At 40.7% G+C, this 18,489-nt stretch overlaps 1 protein-coding gene across 2 annotated transcripts in view; it reads right to left on the bottom strand.

Annotated features, from left to right (window-relative positions):
* The window catches only part of dock8 (dedicator of cytokinesis 8), a 48,710-nt gene that overhangs the window by 5,460 nt on the left and 24,761 nt on the right, over nucleotides 1-18,489 (bottom strand). For both annotated transcript variants that reach the window (XM_010732997.3, XM_010733000.3), the window contains 30 exons: nucleotides 17,942-18,012; nucleotides 17,684-17,828; nucleotides 17,327-17,428; nucleotides 17,103-17,198; nucleotides 16,604-16,838; nucleotides 15,802-15,966; nucleotides 15,531-15,709; nucleotides 14,986-15,072; nucleotides 13,648-13,743; nucleotides 12,891-13,040; nucleotides 12,530-12,643; nucleotides 12,231-12,386; nucleotides 11,946-12,085; nucleotides 11,505-11,668; nucleotides 10,827-10,978; nucleotides 9,443-9,625; nucleotides 9,104-9,230; nucleotides 8,612-8,699; nucleotides 8,380-8,476; nucleotides 7,742-7,876; nucleotides 7,299-7,451; nucleotides 5,289-5,447; nucleotides 5,083-5,183; nucleotides 3,767-3,959; nucleotides 3,039-3,182; nucleotides 2,678-2,809; nucleotides 1,850-1,984; nucleotides 1,289-1,378; nucleotides 709-945; nucleotides 463-606 (listed from right to left, as the gene is read on the bottom strand). In XM_010732997.3, the coding sequence (XP_010731299.2) occupies nucleotides 463-606; nucleotides 709-945; nucleotides 1,289-1,378; nucleotides 1,850-1,984; nucleotides 2,678-2,809; nucleotides 3,039-3,182; nucleotides 3,767-3,959; nucleotides 5,083-5,183; nucleotides 5,289-5,447; nucleotides 7,299-7,451; nucleotides 7,742-7,876; nucleotides 8,380-8,476; nucleotides 8,612-8,699; nucleotides 9,104-9,230; nucleotides 9,443-9,625; nucleotides 10,827-10,978; nucleotides 11,505-11,668; nucleotides 11,946-12,085; nucleotides 12,231-12,386; nucleotides 12,530-12,643; nucleotides 12,891-13,040; nucleotides 13,648-13,743; nucleotides 14,986-15,072; nucleotides 15,531-15,709; nucleotides 15,802-15,966; nucleotides 16,604-16,838; nucleotides 17,103-17,198; nucleotides 17,327-17,428; nucleotides 17,684-17,828; nucleotides 17,942-18,012 (4,170 nt within the window). The remainder of the gene's footprint in view (nucleotides 1-462; nucleotides 607-708; nucleotides 946-1,288; nucleotides 1,379-1,849; nucleotides 1,985-2,677; nucleotides 2,810-3,038; nucleotides 3,183-3,766; nucleotides 3,960-5,082; nucleotides 5,184-5,288; nucleotides 5,448-7,298; nucleotides 7,452-7,741; nucleotides 7,877-8,379; nucleotides 8,477-8,611; nucleotides 8,700-9,103; nucleotides 9,231-9,442; nucleotides 9,626-10,826; nucleotides 10,979-11,504; nucleotides 11,669-11,945; nucleotides 12,086-12,230; nucleotides 12,387-12,529; nucleotides 12,644-12,890; nucleotides 13,041-13,647; nucleotides 13,744-14,985; nucleotides 15,073-15,530; nucleotides 15,710-15,801; nucleotides 15,967-16,603; nucleotides 16,839-17,102; nucleotides 17,199-17,326; nucleotides 17,429-17,683; nucleotides 17,829-17,941; nucleotides 18,013-18,489) is intronic.

Genomic DNA, 18,489 nt, shown 5'->3' with positions numbered 1-18,489 from the left:
ATCATTACTCCAACATTCACCATGCTGGCAGGACCTGGAAGCTATCAGATCAAAGAGACCTCCGGTTCAGCATGTCGTGCGGCAGAGACATGAAAGGAAGAGGGGGCCATGAATTGACGTTTTAACTAAATCAGGGGAAAAGCAAAGGAAGGATTAGGGTTATGGATGGCGTGAAGGCTTTGATGTGTGATCACTGTCATGTCTGCCACCTGCACTATGTGTACTACAATGGAAACTGTAAATGTGATCAGATAAATAGAGGTAAATTATACGGGTTTATTTCCCCCTGCACATTAAGAAGGAACACTCGTGAAGACAAAAGGGCTATGTATGATACAAAGAGCGATCATTTATGGGAGAACAGCCACCAATTGCGAGATCGTTTCTGCTATAATGGGAGCCGACAGGCAGCGTGAAACAGAAGCGGTGCCGTCATTCACAAAAAATCTGCAATGCTCATACCTGGTTAACAGTGGCTCCCACAGAGCCTTGTAGCAGCATCTGTAACATCTTAGCATCAGGCTGTTCTCTGTGTGTGGCGACTGCTAGTTCTCTAGTTTTCTTCTGCATGTCCTCTATGGCCACCTCAATAGGAGTCAGGTCAAACTGTGAACAAACAAAAAAGTAGATAATATTGCATAAATGTGTTACTGCAATCATCAAATGACAAATGTGGCGATAACCATGCCAATGAATTTTTGCACTCACTTCCTCTTTCTGGATGACGTTGATGCGAGTCTTGACGTAGGGGAAGGCGTGCATGGTGGTGAGGATCGTCTTCCTCTTGTACTGCTCGTTGAGTTCCCCTCGCGGCCGTCCGCTTTTGGTGAAGGGCGTGGTGTACATGAAGCGCCGCAGATTGAAGTTCTTCTCAAAGTTTGTCAGTCGGTCTTTCATCTCATAGTCATCAAAGAAGGGCTCCACATATGTGATCTGGATGTATGCCTGGAGAGAAATAGTGTTTACTGTTTACTGACTGACTGAGTTTTTCAATGTATACAACATTGCAGGCACAAACTGAAAATGCACTTTGTCAGCTCTATTAAATCTATTACAGGTGGTTGTTTCTGCATACGTTTATATTAGCTAGTCTATGATGTTTTCACACTGCACCTGTATATAACATGAGGAGCATAAATACTGGTTATGTGAATACAATTTATTTGCCTATTTTATGAGCGCTGTAAGCTCTAACTTCACATATTATATGTATTATATTCACATTACAATTGCTATATCATAATCCATACTTTTTCTTCATACATAACAATCAGTGACAGTCACCTACCTTGTTAGGATTGAGTTCTTTTCTGTTCACTGGTGTCGAGTCCTTGATCATCACCAACGTTTCATCTCCGAAACACTGACTGTAGAAGTTCTAGAAATGGGGAAAATTGTATAATTAGTTTCAGTTTTATTACAGTATGTTTCGTAAGAAAGTCTATTGTGATTTTTCATTGCGATTGACAAGGATATTCATGTAACAATAAAATGTTAAAAAGAAATGATCTGAATTTCAGCTGATTTACTGACATTTCCTTCGAGAGTGAGATTGGCATGGTATTGTTCTTTGTGACATGATTTCTCCTTTAAAGCACTGAAATGATTTCCAAGTTTTCTAAGCTTTGTAAGAACTCACTAAAAGCAGATGGATGATTGTGAGTTATGCCCTCAGTCATTCTGCTCACTCAGTCTCTAAGTCATTATCAGATTCCACCAGTCCAGCCAGGCACCATATTTCCCCTTCACTCCACCTCAATCACACATTAATTCACAACATACATATCGGTGCACTCTCACTCTCTCTCTCTCTCTCTGTTCTCTCCCTCTCTCCCTCTCTCTCTCTCACCTCCAGCCTGTGTGATATCTCAGGCAGATGTGTGATCCCTGGCTCCTTGTAAATAAATTCCCGTTCGTCCAGGTCGCCAAACTTGGCCCCATAAAAACCCACCCGGAAATAGGTTCCAAACATTCTCTTATGGCCCTGCAGGGAAACAAAGAGAGGATTTTATATTGGCCTTTAATCAGTATGACATTGGTAACATATTCTCTCATTAAGTTAATAGTCTTTTATAGAGCCTATTTTGTGAAGAGCACTTTGAAGAGTTTAATAAAAAAAAAAAACATGATATGCCTGTAAACAATTTGAAAAAAAAATACTCTTACTGATCAGCACAACAATAATGTTAATTGTATCGTAGTCATATAACGTCATTGTTAAGGAAAAGATTATGTACTGAATAAGGAAATCCATTCTGCAAAAGATCTACATGATGTTCTACAGCAAGGGTGTGTGACTTTTTCCCTGGAAGGGCCAAAAGTCAGGGCAAAAGCAAACACTCAGATACGCCTATTATTATTAAATATTCTAATGATTCGATACAAAGTGGTACTATGCCCCCAGGTCCCCTTAATTAAATAACTTCCTGTCACTCTGTTTGCTATCATACATAACAGCATTTTTACCTCACAAAAAATAAAACAGAGATTTATATTCTATTTTTTCCAATTAATTTGTTGTAATTTCTAATTGTTTTTCACTATAAACATCTGACCAAATCAAATCTTATGGCGGGTCCAATTTGGCCCACAGGCCTCACTTTGAGGCTACCCTGTACTATAGAATGTTTAATCTGAATTAAATGATTATGACATGACTGTGTCATACTGTTATTACCTTCTGAATGATGTTATCAAAGGCTCTCTGTAGTTTGTCATGGGTGGATGCCAGTTTTCGGAAATCTCTGTGAGCCTCTAAGATCGGTATGATGACCTTGTAGACTTCATTCACTGCCTCGTAGAGACCACCCTGAGGAGACAGCCACTGCCGGTTAGCACAATCACACAGATATATAGGTATAAAGTTTTTTTTTTTTTTGTGACTTTGACTTATTTTTTCCCATTTTTCCAGTATGGACACTACGCAGTCAAAGCCTTATAAGATTTAGTATGTAGTATGACTTTGGGACACAGCTACAGGTTTTATTTTAACACTAAACGTTGATATCATAAATATTAGTGCAGCATCATTGTCTCACATTGCTGAAGAGCTCAGCAGCCTGCTCGAGCAGTCCCACGAGACCGCTCTCAGTGAAGTAGCGTCCCGAACACACCCCATCCTCGTCCGGGGACAGGATGTCATCAGACACCGCCGACTCCTCCAGCACGTTGGGGGAGATGTTCTGAGGAGAAAATCCGTCAGCTAATCAATCAATTAGCCCTCTTAATCAAATAATCAATCACATGGCTGACTTTAAAAGGAGATGTCCTACAGTGGGAAATGGAACTAATTTGATGACCATCCAATCGATGACCTGCTGACTGCTGGAGGTTAGAGTGTCCTGTACCGAAACACCACAGAGCTCATCGATAGCAGCATCTTCATAGGAGCTGTTAAAACTGTTTGTTTTCAGTTCGGGGAAACAGTCTGTTCTCATGTTCCCACAGGAGCACATTTGCCTTTTTCCCCCTTCTTCAACTTCAAAAGATGCTGTGTTAAGCAGCACTACCAAGGGACCGTGTTTATGTGTTGACGTTATGAGTGTACAGCTCCCCCCTCTGGACACACACAACCAAATTTGGATAAACTCCGTGGGGATATGTGTGATGTGGTGTGTTGTGCAGGGGTGGGTTTGCCTCTGTTCAACAAAACAACCAACGGTCACGACAAACAAATCATGAATGCTTTTTTTGTGTTTTCAGTCTGAACATGTGTTTACTATTAGTTCCTTGCTAATTAGTGTGTATGTTTACTGCCGTTCTCTACCTGAAAGGTGACGCTGCCAACAGGCAGGTACTTGTGGTCTTCCAGCATGCTGAGATATTCGGCCACCAGGGCAGCAGCGTGGACCAGACACATAGCCGACTCAGTGTAACACTTCCTGTTGTTGTGCTTCTCTGCCATGTTCTGCAGCCAGGTCAGACGGAGGTCAGGAGACGTCTGGTACCCCTTTGCTATCCTGTAAAGGGAGAAGAAGGCTTCTTTATTTAAACAGGTAAAAGTCTCATTTTGATAGTTTGACAACATACACAAGTGACAAGGAAAGCTGCACAAAAATGGGTATTAAATTTAAAAAACAAACAAACATCCAAATACATACAAGTGTTAGTGCAAGTGCTGAAGATGTGACACATTTATATGCTAATACATTTTGGCAGAAGACTTTTCAGCTTCCAGCTTTTTAATATATTTTACAGTCCTTAAACAATCACAAGTTTTATGGGGTTTTTTTCAGTTCCTTTTGCCATTTCTAATGGTTGTGAATCGATATAATGCAATACATATAAAGAGCGAATATCTAAACCCAAACTGTGTGCATGAGAGTAAGTGTGGCAGTGATGAAAGTATTTGGGTAGATTAGTGTTTTCGAAAAAAAATTATGGAAAATGTTTTCCTGTTCTTGGAATACATGAATAATCATTAGCCTAATGACATGGGAATATCTCTAAAACACCCTGAATGAATTTGTTTAGAAAGCAGGTGAGTCACTATACTATACTTACAAATTAATTCAAGCATCTGGAGGCCAAATGTCTTGTGTATCAATGACCTGTGTGTTTTGGAGCTTGGAGGTAAACGCTGGGGTGAGTCTAGGTAAGTGTGTAGAGCTAATGGGTCAATCTGTGCAGCTGCCATACACTCACCAGCTGACTGAGACCAAAACCCAAATAGAAAGGTGTATGATAAATGACACATGTAGGTGATATTAGAGCATGTTGAGGTAAAGCGCCTAAATCAACATACAGCACATGTATGCGCTCTTTGTCTCACTGTTTCCCCTTCATGTTCTCAGTCGCACACATACACACACGTGCACACACACACTGTTTGCATTTGCATATACACAAAGCCAGATCAGCAGACTAAACTGCTACCACATGGTTACCATAGTGAGGGCACCAAATAGAGGCAAAACAGCCCAGACCACAGAGAAATAGGAAACAGCAGCGCAACATAGAGACAAGCCACAGGGTGATGAGAGAGAGAGAGAGAAAAGAGGAGACAGTGAGATATTAAGAGACGCTGCAGACCGAGTGAGATGAGGAGACGGCCTTTTACTGACGATGCTTTGTGTTTCTTACCTGTACATGAGGTCCATGAGCATCTCAGGATCTTCCTGGAACTCCCTCATCTTCACAGTGTCTGATAGAATACTGTTCAGGTTTCTTAGAAGCTCATCCACCTGAAAAAACAGACACACAAGAGGCAAGTGTGAGGCTACACTACGCTCAATATCAGCAATGTCATACAATAGTTACTGTATGCGACTGTGCACATTATTTCATACCTGTGAGGGCAGCTGAGTGTTCTGCATCTCAGCGTCCTCCTCTGCATAGGCCAGGATAGTGCGGAGTGATCGCCGTAAGTATTCCTCCTGGAAGTCTGATGACTTGCCCACCAGCGAGGCCAGAGACATGGTGACCTGCATCTTCACTCTTGAGAAGTTCTGACAAAGACAGAAGAAGGCTGCGGTGAATGTCAGTGTTTATCATACAAACATATAAGACAAAGTGCAGATTTCTGATGTGGAAACTGCCGCAACATGGTATTTCATGTCATCATAGATTTCCATGGACCTTTTTTAATGCATTCCCTGCAAGCTAAATAAAAAAAAATAAAAAAAAATCTTATCTTTGACGTTTGTATATAATTGTTGGATGTATAGAAAATGTCTATGTCTCTCTTCTAAATCGGTGTCCCTTGTCCCCTCTCTTTCCTTGTCTCTCCATCCTTCACACTACCTGTCCAAGAGAACAGGCCTGACAAACAGCCCTCCATCCGCTGCAGCAAGGACTGTGTGCGTGTGAGAGAGAGAGTGTGCTTGTGGATGTGTGAAGTCCCATCTATCTCCAGCATGACCAGCTAAGCGGGAAATGATCTCCCATTAGCAGAGACATAATCACCCATGGATCATCTCTACGGCCCCATTCTGTTCAACTGAGCATGGAGCCAGAGCCCAACCACCCATCACTGCCCTCTAACTCAGCGCGTACGTGTATGTGTGTGTGTGTGTGCTCAAAAGTACCCTAAATGATAGCTTAAGTCAACAAATAATCCTCCTTGTCTTTCTCTCCCCCCCTTTTCTTTCTCATCTGACCATTTTCCTCTTGCTTTCCTTCCAGCCTTTCCATAACCAAACAAGTTTCAACCGCAGGACTTGTTCCATTTCTGGAAATAAAGCCTGGTATTTTCTCTTTTTTTTTATTATGGCAATCTAAAAAGAGTAAAGTAAAGTAAATGATGGAGAGAGGGAAAAAGTGTGTGTAACAGACGAGGAGCACGACGAGGGTGGATGAATGGATGAAAACATAAACAAAGGAAGAGGTAGAGAGTAAGTTCCGTATCAATGAGTCATACGGCTGCTACGCTAATTCAGATCACAGCTCCCTCTGTATACACCGTATAAACAAACATACGCCGGGACACACAGATGGGAAATATTCCCTTTAAACTAGAGATACTGTATGTGTATGTGTGTGTGCGCGTGTGTGTCAGTGTGCTCCACAGACCGGTGCCTGACTTTCATTAAAGTGTACAGACTGTAAACACAGGAAATATTGACTGCAACAGTAGTTATCGAACTAGCAGAGAAAATGAAAGGGGATACTTTATCCTAAACCTCCCTTCCTTCAGATCTGTCTCTTCTCAATCTTTTTATTTCCCTCCATCACTGCTTCACCTCTGGCAAAAACACTCCTCTATCTGTATCGTGATTTCTTCCTTTCCGCCTCTTACACATTCTCTCTCTCTCCATGCCCTTGAGGCACATATACTTACACATTCACACATATGTACTGAAACACACACACACACACACACACACACATATACACAGCGGTCTGGCTGTCATTAGTTAAAGAGGGGTAGGAACACGGGGAGGCAGACAGTGACATATCTCTCTGCTCTCTACTCAGAGACACATCCTTCAGCAGAAACTTTCTGCGGCACGCTCAAAATAGACATGGAAAAGACATTAAAACCGAGCAGAAGAGGAAAAGTGTAGAAGATAGGATAAGACGTGTGTGACTCCCCGTTTCTATATGGATCATAAGCGCTTCTCTCGTGTGCACTTAAATTAAATTTAAATCGGACATAAATGCAATTTCTTCTGCAAGCTTAGATGTTAGATGAGGTTTTATCTGACTCGAAAGTAACACATGCCTGACATTTGGTTTGTGTGGGAGTTTCTATGTGCTTGTGCATATGCACAGGATCATCTTCTCCGTGTGATATTTGTCGGTGTGTGTGTGTGTGTGTGTGTGTGTGTGTGTGTGTGTGTGTGTGTGTCTGTGCTTACACTGGCATTGCTGTAGCTGTATCTCATGATGAGGTAGAGGGTGGCACAGGCCTGGCTCCTGTTCTCGTCGACAGGGCTGCTGCAGTACTGAAGTACCTTCTGGCACAGGTCCGCACACTGCTCTGCCTCCTCCTCAAACAACAGGTCCCCAAACTGCACACAAATATACACACACAGACAAATGAAACTAGACGCACAAGGTGGTATACACAGACATGCACACACACGCATTGATACACAAATAATTTAGGCTCGTATGAGCAATTTGTCATCCCTACAAGTAAATATGACTATTTAATTTATACACAGATCTTCGTGTATCCACCCCCATCCAGACACCTCCTCCAAAATTTAAAGTGCAAGCAAACACACACACACACACACACACATATACAACACACATACACACGCACAGACACATATGCATATCATAATGAAAGTACCTTGACAACAAGAGCTCTGAGTGTGCTGAAGGTGTGAGAGAGGAAAGTGGAACTCTGGTTGCAGGTGAGAGAGTGGAGTAACACCTTCAATACCCCACCAACCACGCTGTCCTTACACTCAGACAATGGCACTGCCTGGACAGGAGACAGATGAGACAAATGAGCAAATTATATGAGACAAATGGTAACATATGTGGATACACTAGGAAGCAACTTGAATGAAAACAGAATGTTTGCTCAGAAAGTGAACATCACAAGAGAGAGGCAGTTGGCAAATTATGTCATCTTTTTGCTCACTATCAGCTATTAAAAACATTTACCTTTGCATTCAACCTGTTTTTTACTCTGTCTTATAGGATATAGGGAATACACAGCTATGAAATTACAATGAATTGCTGGTTTGCAGGCTTAATGCTTTCAAGCCATTCTCAAGAAACTGATCAGGGTTCCTTTGAATACCTAATCAGAAAATGTTGTTCCTCATGAAAGATAATCTCTTGTTAACTCTTACCCTCTGCAGCTGCAAAATATTAGGAAAACCTGACCATATAGTGCAATCAGATGCCACATTGCCATTGTATTTTTCATATATTCATAAACTGTACATACAGTGTTGAAAGATATTGCATGACCTGTACCTGTACGATGGTTTCCAGGAGGTCCAGAACTATAAGGTTACACTCTGTGGCTAAATTTCCACTGATCAGAGCCTCCTGGTCCAGCTCTGCTTTAGTCCTGATGGAAGGTGGTAAGAGTCAGATGGTTATTTGGAGAGGAAACAACGACAAGAAAGGTACAGTCATTGATAAAGCAAGGAAGCAAGAAGTGACATTTTGAAAACTGACAGCAGACGTGCAAGTGATAACTTACTTATCCTGTCTGTCATTGGTCTGTCTCCACTGAGTGAGGTCTTTCCTCCATCGTAAGTGCTCTCTCTGACCCATGGTCCTATCCATTCCTGTGAAGGATCATTTCAACAGCTAGTGAGAAAACTATTATCAGATTATTTTAGGAACCAATGCAGTGTATTCCAATAATTTAAAATGTACCTGGTGTCCACATGGTACACCGGAGTATACCCATATTTGCAATGCTACTTAATTCAGACCAGACATAGGTTGCATAAAATTCCTGACTATCGCAGGATGACTGCGAGTGCCTAAGCGCAGAGTGTGTAACCTGAAATTGGTTCCTGCAGTGACTTGCTGACCGCACATATATAAAATACTGAAATCTGTGTGTTCACTAGTTTTGGAGGTAGTTCATGTTCAAAACTTTTAAATCTTGCAGAAAATGCTGATCTAAATTTGACAGACAAGCAATTCCAAGAGTTACTCCTTAAAGTGCAAGGAGATACACTACCTCCAACCCGTTTCATCATTTCTCCGCGGGCTCCCATTCCCCCCAACAGGGCTTGTTCCAGCTGCAGCTTGGCCTGATGAGATTTCTGTAAGGCCTGGGTGCTCACTTTATCAGTGCTCTGCTTACCCTACAGACGCATAAACATATATTCACCAGGTATAAACACACCATGCATACAATTTTATTTATTTTGTAATAAATACTCCATGTATCCTTGACCTGTGCGATAAATACTCATGCAGACAAGATATATTCCATCTGTATTTATATGAACATAAAATAATGACTACTACATCATGCAGAAAAACACAACACAAGTCCATACATAAGCAAACTGACCCTGTACTCAAAGCAGGAAAGGCAGATAGTGAGGAGCTCCAGCAGCTTGTTGAGCTGCGAAGGAGGCATATCCACAGTCCAGCGCTGAATCAGATTCTTGTCAGCGTTCTTCATTACCCAAAGGAAACACACCAACAGGTGGCGACTGGTGTCTGCTGCCAGGGTGGCTACGGATTTACCTTGCTGGTAAGAGGAGAGAGACATATCCAGCATGTAGTAAAATACGATATAATGTGGCTCTCACTGAAGAGAAAGAAGCACCTGCACTCATTTAGAAGCATACACACAAACAAATCCATACATGCATCTGCGTAAACATCCTCTGATTATATTCGGTGTATACTATTACCGTACATAACAGATAGTCATGGAATGCTTTGATCCCAAATGCTTTACAGCACAATGAACTGTTTTTCATAGCTGACCCTCACCATGAAACAAATCACAGTAGTAGTAGTAATAGTAGTCTCAGTGTATCTAACAGACTAACAGTATATCATTCACACACTTCTCTAAACTACAAACATGGTTGGCCACTTCTTTCCACACTTTAGTGAAGTATGGTTTTCTTCCCCATCTTAATAGGCGTTAAATCTACTGCAGATTAATTTAGCTTCATTCGTGTGATGATGAATCACTACTATAGAGGGCTACTGCTGCTTCACTGTGTGGCAGCTTTGATAAATGTAGCCATTAACCTCCTAGTGCTCTAGGTGTCCCACCTAAAACCTGGTTTCCAGGTCTCTGTATTATAGTGAAGCTCACCAGAACCAACATCAAATATATGCAGAATGAATCAAAAACATCTATTGCATATTTGAAAATATGCTTTATATTAAAAATCGTTTTGGTTCCTAAGAGTAAAAGATTCAAATATAGTTTGGAGTGGTTGTATTGAAACTAAGGGAAAAGCTCTCTGGCAGCCATGTTTGGATTTGTGATGGATACCAGGCCGATGGCTCAGTTTTGTTTTTCCACAACAGTATTTCATGTTACAACATACAAGGAACTGATTCATCTTTTGGAGAGAAGCAGGGAAAGAGGAAGAGAATGGCAGGGTTCAGTTTTAGTGTCTGTGTTGTTGCTGTAGCTACACTTGATGGATGTGTTTGTCAGGGAGGACGGCCCTGTTCGCTTATGATGGCAATGCCTGCCCATAAACCATCTCCTGCAGAAGTGTGTGTGTGATTTTTCAGGATGGATGAAGTGTGTGTGTGGCTCTGACAGCTAATCAATCTACCTCAGTGCAGCTCACCTGTTAGGAGGTAGAATACTCACAGACACACACACACACACGCTGACGTCCACTTTTGAACTTGAAATAATGAAAAGCATACAATAATCACAATCATCTTAACAATAAGAAATTGTTTCAGAATTTTACCATGGATGCCATGGAGACGAGAACATTGCGTCCCAGCGTGTTGAAGGGGTTCCCGGCAATCGCCATGGCAACAGACTGATTGATGGCTGGGACATTTTCAAGGTCATCCTCAGGTCCGCCCGTCTTGTTTTTCCCGCCGCGTGTGTCAGAAACTATGGAGACAAACAGCGGTCAAATATGTTAAACTGAAGAAGAGAGGAGGGGAGCACACATGATTAAATTACAGATGTTACTGTGCAAAACTTTTCACACTACTGAGACCATCTGATTTATAATAGAAATAGGAATCGAGCATTACTACATGCCTGGTTTCAATGGCTCCTATGATTTTAGAAATCATAGGAGCCACTGAAACATAGGATGTTGAATAAATATTGGTTGGTTGGTTCTTGAGTTTACTAAATTGATAATTAGTTCTACCGTAAATACAAGTTCACTATATTACCAAGCATTTCTGCCACTAACACACTATAATTGTAGAAGCATTGTGGCCACGTTAGTTGCAAATTTTAAATTGATAAATAACTTGAGAATATATGTACTATATGCATCTATGACAGAAATGCCAAGATGAGATCAATTTTATGATTAAACAAGGGGGTTGAAGTGCCTGTCATTAAATGAGCGTGTATGTAATTTATGTCTTAGAGTGCATGTGTGTTTTTTCAGTATATATACCAGTGAAGTCCAGATAGTTGGTAGAGTCGATGATAATCCCCACCAGGGAGAGGTAGAGAGCAGCCACCTTGGCTCTGACCTCGGGTTTAACACAGCGATGGTCAAGATCATGGGAACACAGCAGGCTGTAGATGGCATTGATGGCCTTTCTCTGGACCTTTCCCCTGTAAACACACATGCACATTTTAAAAAGTTTTACCATTTTCACCAAGTATACAGGTTTCAAATATTTACAGAGGTTATATACTGTACATCTTTGGCAGTCTGAGTGAAGTGATTATCTTTCGTTTGTGATGTGTGATCCATTTATAAAGGGAAGTCAATTATGTATGAACATTGAAAGAAAGTGGATAGAACTTTACATACATTACAGTTTGTAATAAAAAGGTCATACAGAGGTGAATATCTTAGGACATCTCAAGGACGTTTGTGTTTCCATACCCTTCAGACTCCATGTCTAGGGCAGCACTGAGCTCTGTCAGCAGCAGACCAGTCAGGTAGTGCTGCTGCTTGAATTCCTGAGAAAGTTCAAACAACGCCAAAATCCTTTGCTGCTCCTGGAAACTACATGAGCCGGAACTCTAAATGGAGAGAGATGAAATAAAGGATTTTTAAACAGCTCTTATTACAATTAATCCCATTAGGTCACATCTTCTTCTTATTTTCAGGGATGAATTGATAACCTGAATGCATAAATTACAAATATAAATACGTGCATATTCTGACCTGTGAGGAGATAGATGGACATGGTGAGGCAGGAGCAGACATGGGGCTGCTGAAGAAGAGGCTCAGGTTGAGGTAATGCTCATGACTGCACAGGATTCGCAGGAACTCCAGACGCATGCTGATCAGTGTCGGCATTGACACACTCTTAGCTGAGATCTACAAGGGAAATAGGAAATAAATAATAAATGAATACAATGTAAATAAGATGCCTAGTTTCAATAAAAAAGGCACATATCCATAATAAGGTCAAATAAGATAGTTCCCACAGAGGAAGGGCTTTGTTATCAGTGTGATTCTACCTGGTTGCAGTAGTTTTTCACCAGTTGAAAGACAAATCCTCGGTCCATGAGAGACAGCAGGTCATAGAGGAAGAAGGCTAGGCTGATGTTGACTTTCTCTGCTTGCTCTACCTCCTGAAACAACAAACAATCAACAAACAGCAATCAGCACGCTGCACTGAGTGGATCTTGCCGAGCCTCTAGCTGTGAAAGCTGAGCTTTTGATACCACAGAGGCAAATACAATTAGCACCTACAATTCCCTGACGTTTGGAGGACACTGACAACATGTACGCTCAGGCTAAAACTGCTTCCACCCAATGCAGAAGAAAACCGAGATATTGAACAGCAAAATGCATCATCATCGTCATTATATTCCTGACCTTATGCTGTTTGACAAGAATGGTCCCAATCTCTGCTGTAACCACGGAGACAATGGTGGTGATGTCATCTTTAAATCGGTCAGAAAAGCGGCTTCTTCGTGGGACGTTGTGCTTGTCGAGATAAGACACATGCTGAGCCATGCTTTTCACCTGTTCAAGTAATCACAAATCACACATAACAAATCTGAAATCAGATAAAAACAAAAGAGGGAATACCTGGACATGCATATACATTGAAAGAGTGATGAACGTGCATGTTAGTCAATAATCTGTCATTTGACCTGATAGATGCAAAGCTGATTTGATATAAATGGTGACCTGATAATAAAAGAGTGACTCTGCATTATTTATCATCACTTTCCAGCCTCGTTTTTCATCCAAATTACAAAAGATGCCTTATTAATTATAGTGAGCATCCTGTAGTGATGTTACAGGAAGACGCATAAAAAGGTAAGATGAACTGAAGGGATGAGAGTGAATGTGAGTGATGATACACTTCCAAAACTCCCAAAGAGTGATAAATTACAGACTACAGTGATTTCAAAATGCCCTTTTATACACCACACATTAAAACCATCATCTATCTTCTTAAGGTGTGTGGCCACAAGGTCATGCATTGTTTGGTGTGAGTCATTTTTATTACTTCCATCCATTAATCATTAACACTCGAACCAGTCCTTACTTTTTCTTTTATATAACCGTCAATCAAAAAAATACCCTCTGTAAATTAAAATAAAATAAAAAAAAGCAAACTGACCAGCAGCTCAAAGAAGAACCAGGCATATTTGTATGCATTCTCTCTGCAGACCCCGGTGCTGACGACCATCTGCAGGGCCAACTCCTCATGAAACTGCTGCAAGAAGACAAAATACACAAACTGCAGTGGTGAGAAACAGCCTCCCTTTGGTAGATAAAGGAAATAAGAATATTTTATTTAAAAGAGTGGCTGTAAGTATTATAATGAATGTTACTATTAATTAATTTTCAAATACTGGCTGAGCTTTGAGCAAGGAAAAAAAAACCCCAAACAGCCTAAATACCAGTGTCCTCTGTGTCACACCCCCACCCTGTGGTTACCAGAGGGAACTTATTAGACGCTGAAAGTCTGAGTACTGTTAAATACATGCATAACCCTGACCGTATAAGAAGTAGAATTCTTCTGAAAAATGTTTTTCATTAATACAGTATAGAACAAGAAACACTTCCTTTTTTCATAATCATTAAAACATATTCTGTTGCCCCTTCCCTTCACCATAACACACACACATATTCAGGATCCTCTCAAACTGTCATTAATACCAACAATCCATCATAGCTTCAGTTCACATAAAGAAATGTATTTATCTATAGAGATAACTGCTCTCTCTTCTTAAAGCAGTTATGCTAATGATATATAATGAAATCATTTCTAGGTTAATGTGTCTCCACATTGTAAATGAGCAATTATTTCACCATTACAGGCTGCATCGATACTAAAATAAAATATATTACCATACTGCACTACAACCTACTATAAAATATTCAATTAGAATACAGGCAGGTGTCAATTAAAGTAAAATTGGGACTTCATCTCTGCTCCAACTCGGCTATGTTACATTATATATAAATATTTTAACAGCACAGAAGCTTCACGCTAAATATTATGTTGATTAACAGCTACATTAAAAGGTTAAACTCAATTTATACTTCATGTCATGATACTCTTTGCCTCCATTTCCTCATATTGAGACGCCTTACTGTGCAACAGTGCTGACATATTATTTTATATACTCAGTTGTATATAAAACATCTGCAGGGCCAAAGACAGGGCCACCTGACTGATTTAATGTCAGTGTCAGCTGTGACATCAGTTCACATCTTAATGTCATTTCTATCTTTGAAGAACACATTTGATATTACCATCCAAACTCTTCAGAACAGAGGGATATCATTCTGCTTTAGGACAGATGAATTAAAGGAGTTTCAAGATTTTGTTCTCATTAATATGCAAATGGCTGCAACATGGTGCTGCAAACTTTCACCAGGAAACTGTGGTGTTTTATCTCACACACTGCACCACATATCATGGTGGTGTGGGAAGGGGAAACATTTTTACCTTTCTGTTGGAAGGTCTGGTGCTTCCTGTGGGGTTCTGGTGGTTGTCCACGTAAATGGACATGCGGCTGCATGGGTTGTTGTGGCCCTGGAGACAGAAAACACACAGGTTCCATCACATTGAACTTGATGGATGCATTCATTAGAGAGGACATCAAGTGGCCTATTACAATACCTAATGTACTGTGGGGATGAATATAAAAAAGTGTTTTGTGTGTATTTGCAAGCATGCTGGGATATTTACTGTACATCCTGCACTGTGTGTATGTGTGTGTGTGTGTAGTTTGTCAAATATATAAAACCACATTGGCCCCGGTGAAAAATGGACTTTATAGAAAATTAGGGCAAATTTAGTGAAGGGATCAGAAATGTTTAGAAATCAATGTTGCCCTCTAGGAGTGCATGAATATTATGCAGCTAGAAACACTTAATTTATGCAACACTAAAATCTTTTCTTTGTGTTCACTGCTATTCAAGGTTTTTCTGGGGGGTAACTGTTCTTACAGAGAGATCTTGAGAGATTTGGCTTAAGCGGACCCTCCGTACCTTGCCAGCGAGGATATTTTTGACCTCGGCATCTTCAGCAGAGGAGTGTGGACCGGGAATGTCAGGGTTGCTGCTACTACGCATTCTGGACTGGAGAAGCATACTGCCAACTGTGGCTGCCGTGGCCCGACCCATAGTACTGTAACGGCTCTCTGCCGAAGGGATCGTACACCCTGAACCTGAACACAGGTTAGTGGACGGACAAAAAAAGATAAATTCAGAAACAGAGGAAAAGAGCAAGAAAAATAAATAAACAAAAAACTGTCAGTACCTGCATTGTGCATGTCTTGAGGGGGATCAGGCAGACGAAACACCCAGTAAAGGTAGGTTGCTAAGAGGCTGTTCCTACCCTGCTGATCCCTGATCAGCTCCTGACTGTTATGAAGACTGTTCACAATAGACACCACTGTCTCAAAAGCTATCTGGGCCAGATTAGCTGTAGGACACAGACATAAACATTTACACAATAATGTTAGAGCTATAATATCAACAATTTAATGAGAGAATAATATCTAAAATATCACCATTGGTCTTAAAAACTAAATTATATTAATCTGCATATTACAAATAATCAGTTAGTGCTAAAATGATTAGTTGATTAATCTAGTAGAAAATCCATCTGGAACAATTTTAATACTCCATTAATTAGTTTAGAAATGAATCAAGCAGATATGCTAGATATTCACTGGTTCTAGTTTCTCACATGTGATGATTTGCTGGATTTTGCTGTATCAGGTAATTTCATGCGTATCATTTTTGAGTTTTGTACTGTTGGTTAGCCAAAATTAGAAATCTAAGGCGGCAAACATTGGTTCTGGGACTACAAACAAAATGATGAATTAAAAAAATATTGACAGATTATTATAACAATGAAAATAATTGTTTGTTGCAGCCCTACAATCAATGTTTGTAGCTATTATAATTTCTGTCCTTGACCAAAATATCTAATTGTTGATTTTGAAGTACAATACTTCATCAGAGGTATTGCGATTTTGTCAAAATTGTTTAGTTTTAGAAAATGTGCACTTCTCAAAAACTGTCACTCCGTTATTTGAGTCAAGCTAATTCCTCACCGGTCTGACCAGCGATGACCATGGGCTGCATAATGAGGGTGAAGAGTTTATCCAACACCAGGTGGAGGAAGAGGACCAGAGGCTCTAAACTGGAGGAGGGCAGGGAGATGATGCTGAGCTTTAACTCATGCTCCAGCTTGTTCTCTGGAATCTTCTCATCTCTGACCCGCAATGGGAATGTAGCTCCACCCTCCAGGGCGTGGCAGAGGGTGAAGAATCGCTCTAGGTGGTTGTCCTGGTACAGAAAACAAGTAATTTGTTGCAGTGTGGTACTTGTAGGGAAAGCAGAGAAATAAAAAACGACAGAAGGACAGCGAAAGAGATGCAGAAACAAATGTAAGCAGACAGAGTGCGTGTATTGCTGCAGGGGGGGAAGACTTACTACAGCAGAGTAGACACTTGTTGTATTCTGTGTGTGCACATCGATGTTTCGACTACTTGTGTGCATGAGACAAAGAAGCAAAAAGTAAATGTGGTTGTGTGTCCAAGAGCTACTCACCTGTGTGTGTAAAGATGATACAGCCTGGACCTCGAGGTTGAAAAGTCCTTTGTGACTCTCCATCCACTTGACTGGAGGGGCCTGTACAGGAAGTTTCTACACGACAGAGACACGGGAAATCTAACCTCAACAGTGTATAGCCTTGTACTCTTTTATTCATTACATACAGCAGCATAATATGGGCATGCAGAGTGATATAATAATATACTAATAGATGTATATACCTCAGGCGTGTGCAGTGAATAGTTGAATGGTAGTCGCTCCAAGGCAATGGGCAGACAGAACTGACCTGTCTGCAGTCGGTCGTTATTCAATATGGGCAGCCACTAGATGAAAAAGGGAACACAAAGTACGTGACCTATGTGCACTTGTGGTTAGCATCTTATTTAATTGAATTCCTATGTGCGTGTTTGCTTACAAAAACTGTGTTTTAACAAAGACTCTTCAGTCGTGCGAGCAGGTCTTTGAGGATGTAAGTAGGTACAGCAGTGCTTCGAGGTAAATGCTAATAATAGCATGCCAGCACCTTTTTTTTTTTCCTGTGTGTTTAGAAATCTGGGTAGTAAAGGACAAAATCTCACAGAGTATCCAATGAGCGTCTCACAGCTGCCGCTCTGGTTCTGTTTCTGCTGGCAGCTGATGTGGTAGAAGGTGAAAAGCACGTGATGCCTCTCTGTAAGACGAGCTGGAAGAGCCAACTTCACTTCCTCATAGAAGTCTGGGGACCTGAGAGAAAGTGAAAAAGACAGTCAGGGAGAGACAAGAGGTGCTCCCACTGTTTAAATGACAAAAAATAAGGTCACAGACAGAACAATGCAACACAGTAAATGTGTACTTGCTTGTTATGGTAGGTGACAGGGGTGTAGACTTCATGCAAGAATTCAGGGCCACCTGATTTCCCAAAAATAACCTGAGAATGGAAAAGTGGAAAAGCACAAATTAAAAAGCTAAAACTGTCCTTCAGCACAAGATTTGCAATACATCTGTGTAGTGTGGGATTCATCACCAGTAGAAATTATTGGCTATTAAAGGCATTACATCATACGCCCTTCAGAAATGGGTCTGTCTTAAAATATTGAAACATGTTTTTCTCGTTGTAATTATTCCTCCTTTACATAAAGTTACTTTGAGGGTTGAAGACATCCAAATGAGTCAAATCAAGTAGATATTGCCTTTTTAGTACAAAGTTTCCTCTTTTTGTTGCTGTCCTTTCACTGAAGTTTAACAGAGAAATGGAAAGGGAAACATAAAGAGGTCATTGTGTATTAAAAGGCCTCAACTTTGGCAGATATCCACTTGATTTAACTAGACGAGGACTGCGGATTTTGTCCTCCATCACATCCCATTTCAGTGTTTATATAAACACATGACTAGACTTAAAAAAAGT

Source organism: Larimichthys crocea, chromosome III (genome assembly GCF_000972845.2).
Source record: "Larimichthys crocea isolate SSNF chromosome III, L_crocea_2.0, whole genome shotgun sequence".
Taxonomy (NCBI): domain Eukaryota; kingdom Metazoa; phylum Chordata; class Actinopteri; family Sciaenidae; genus Larimichthys; species Larimichthys crocea.
Note: the sequence above shows the minus strand (reverse complement) of the source record. Positions and strands in the feature narration are given on the sequence as shown.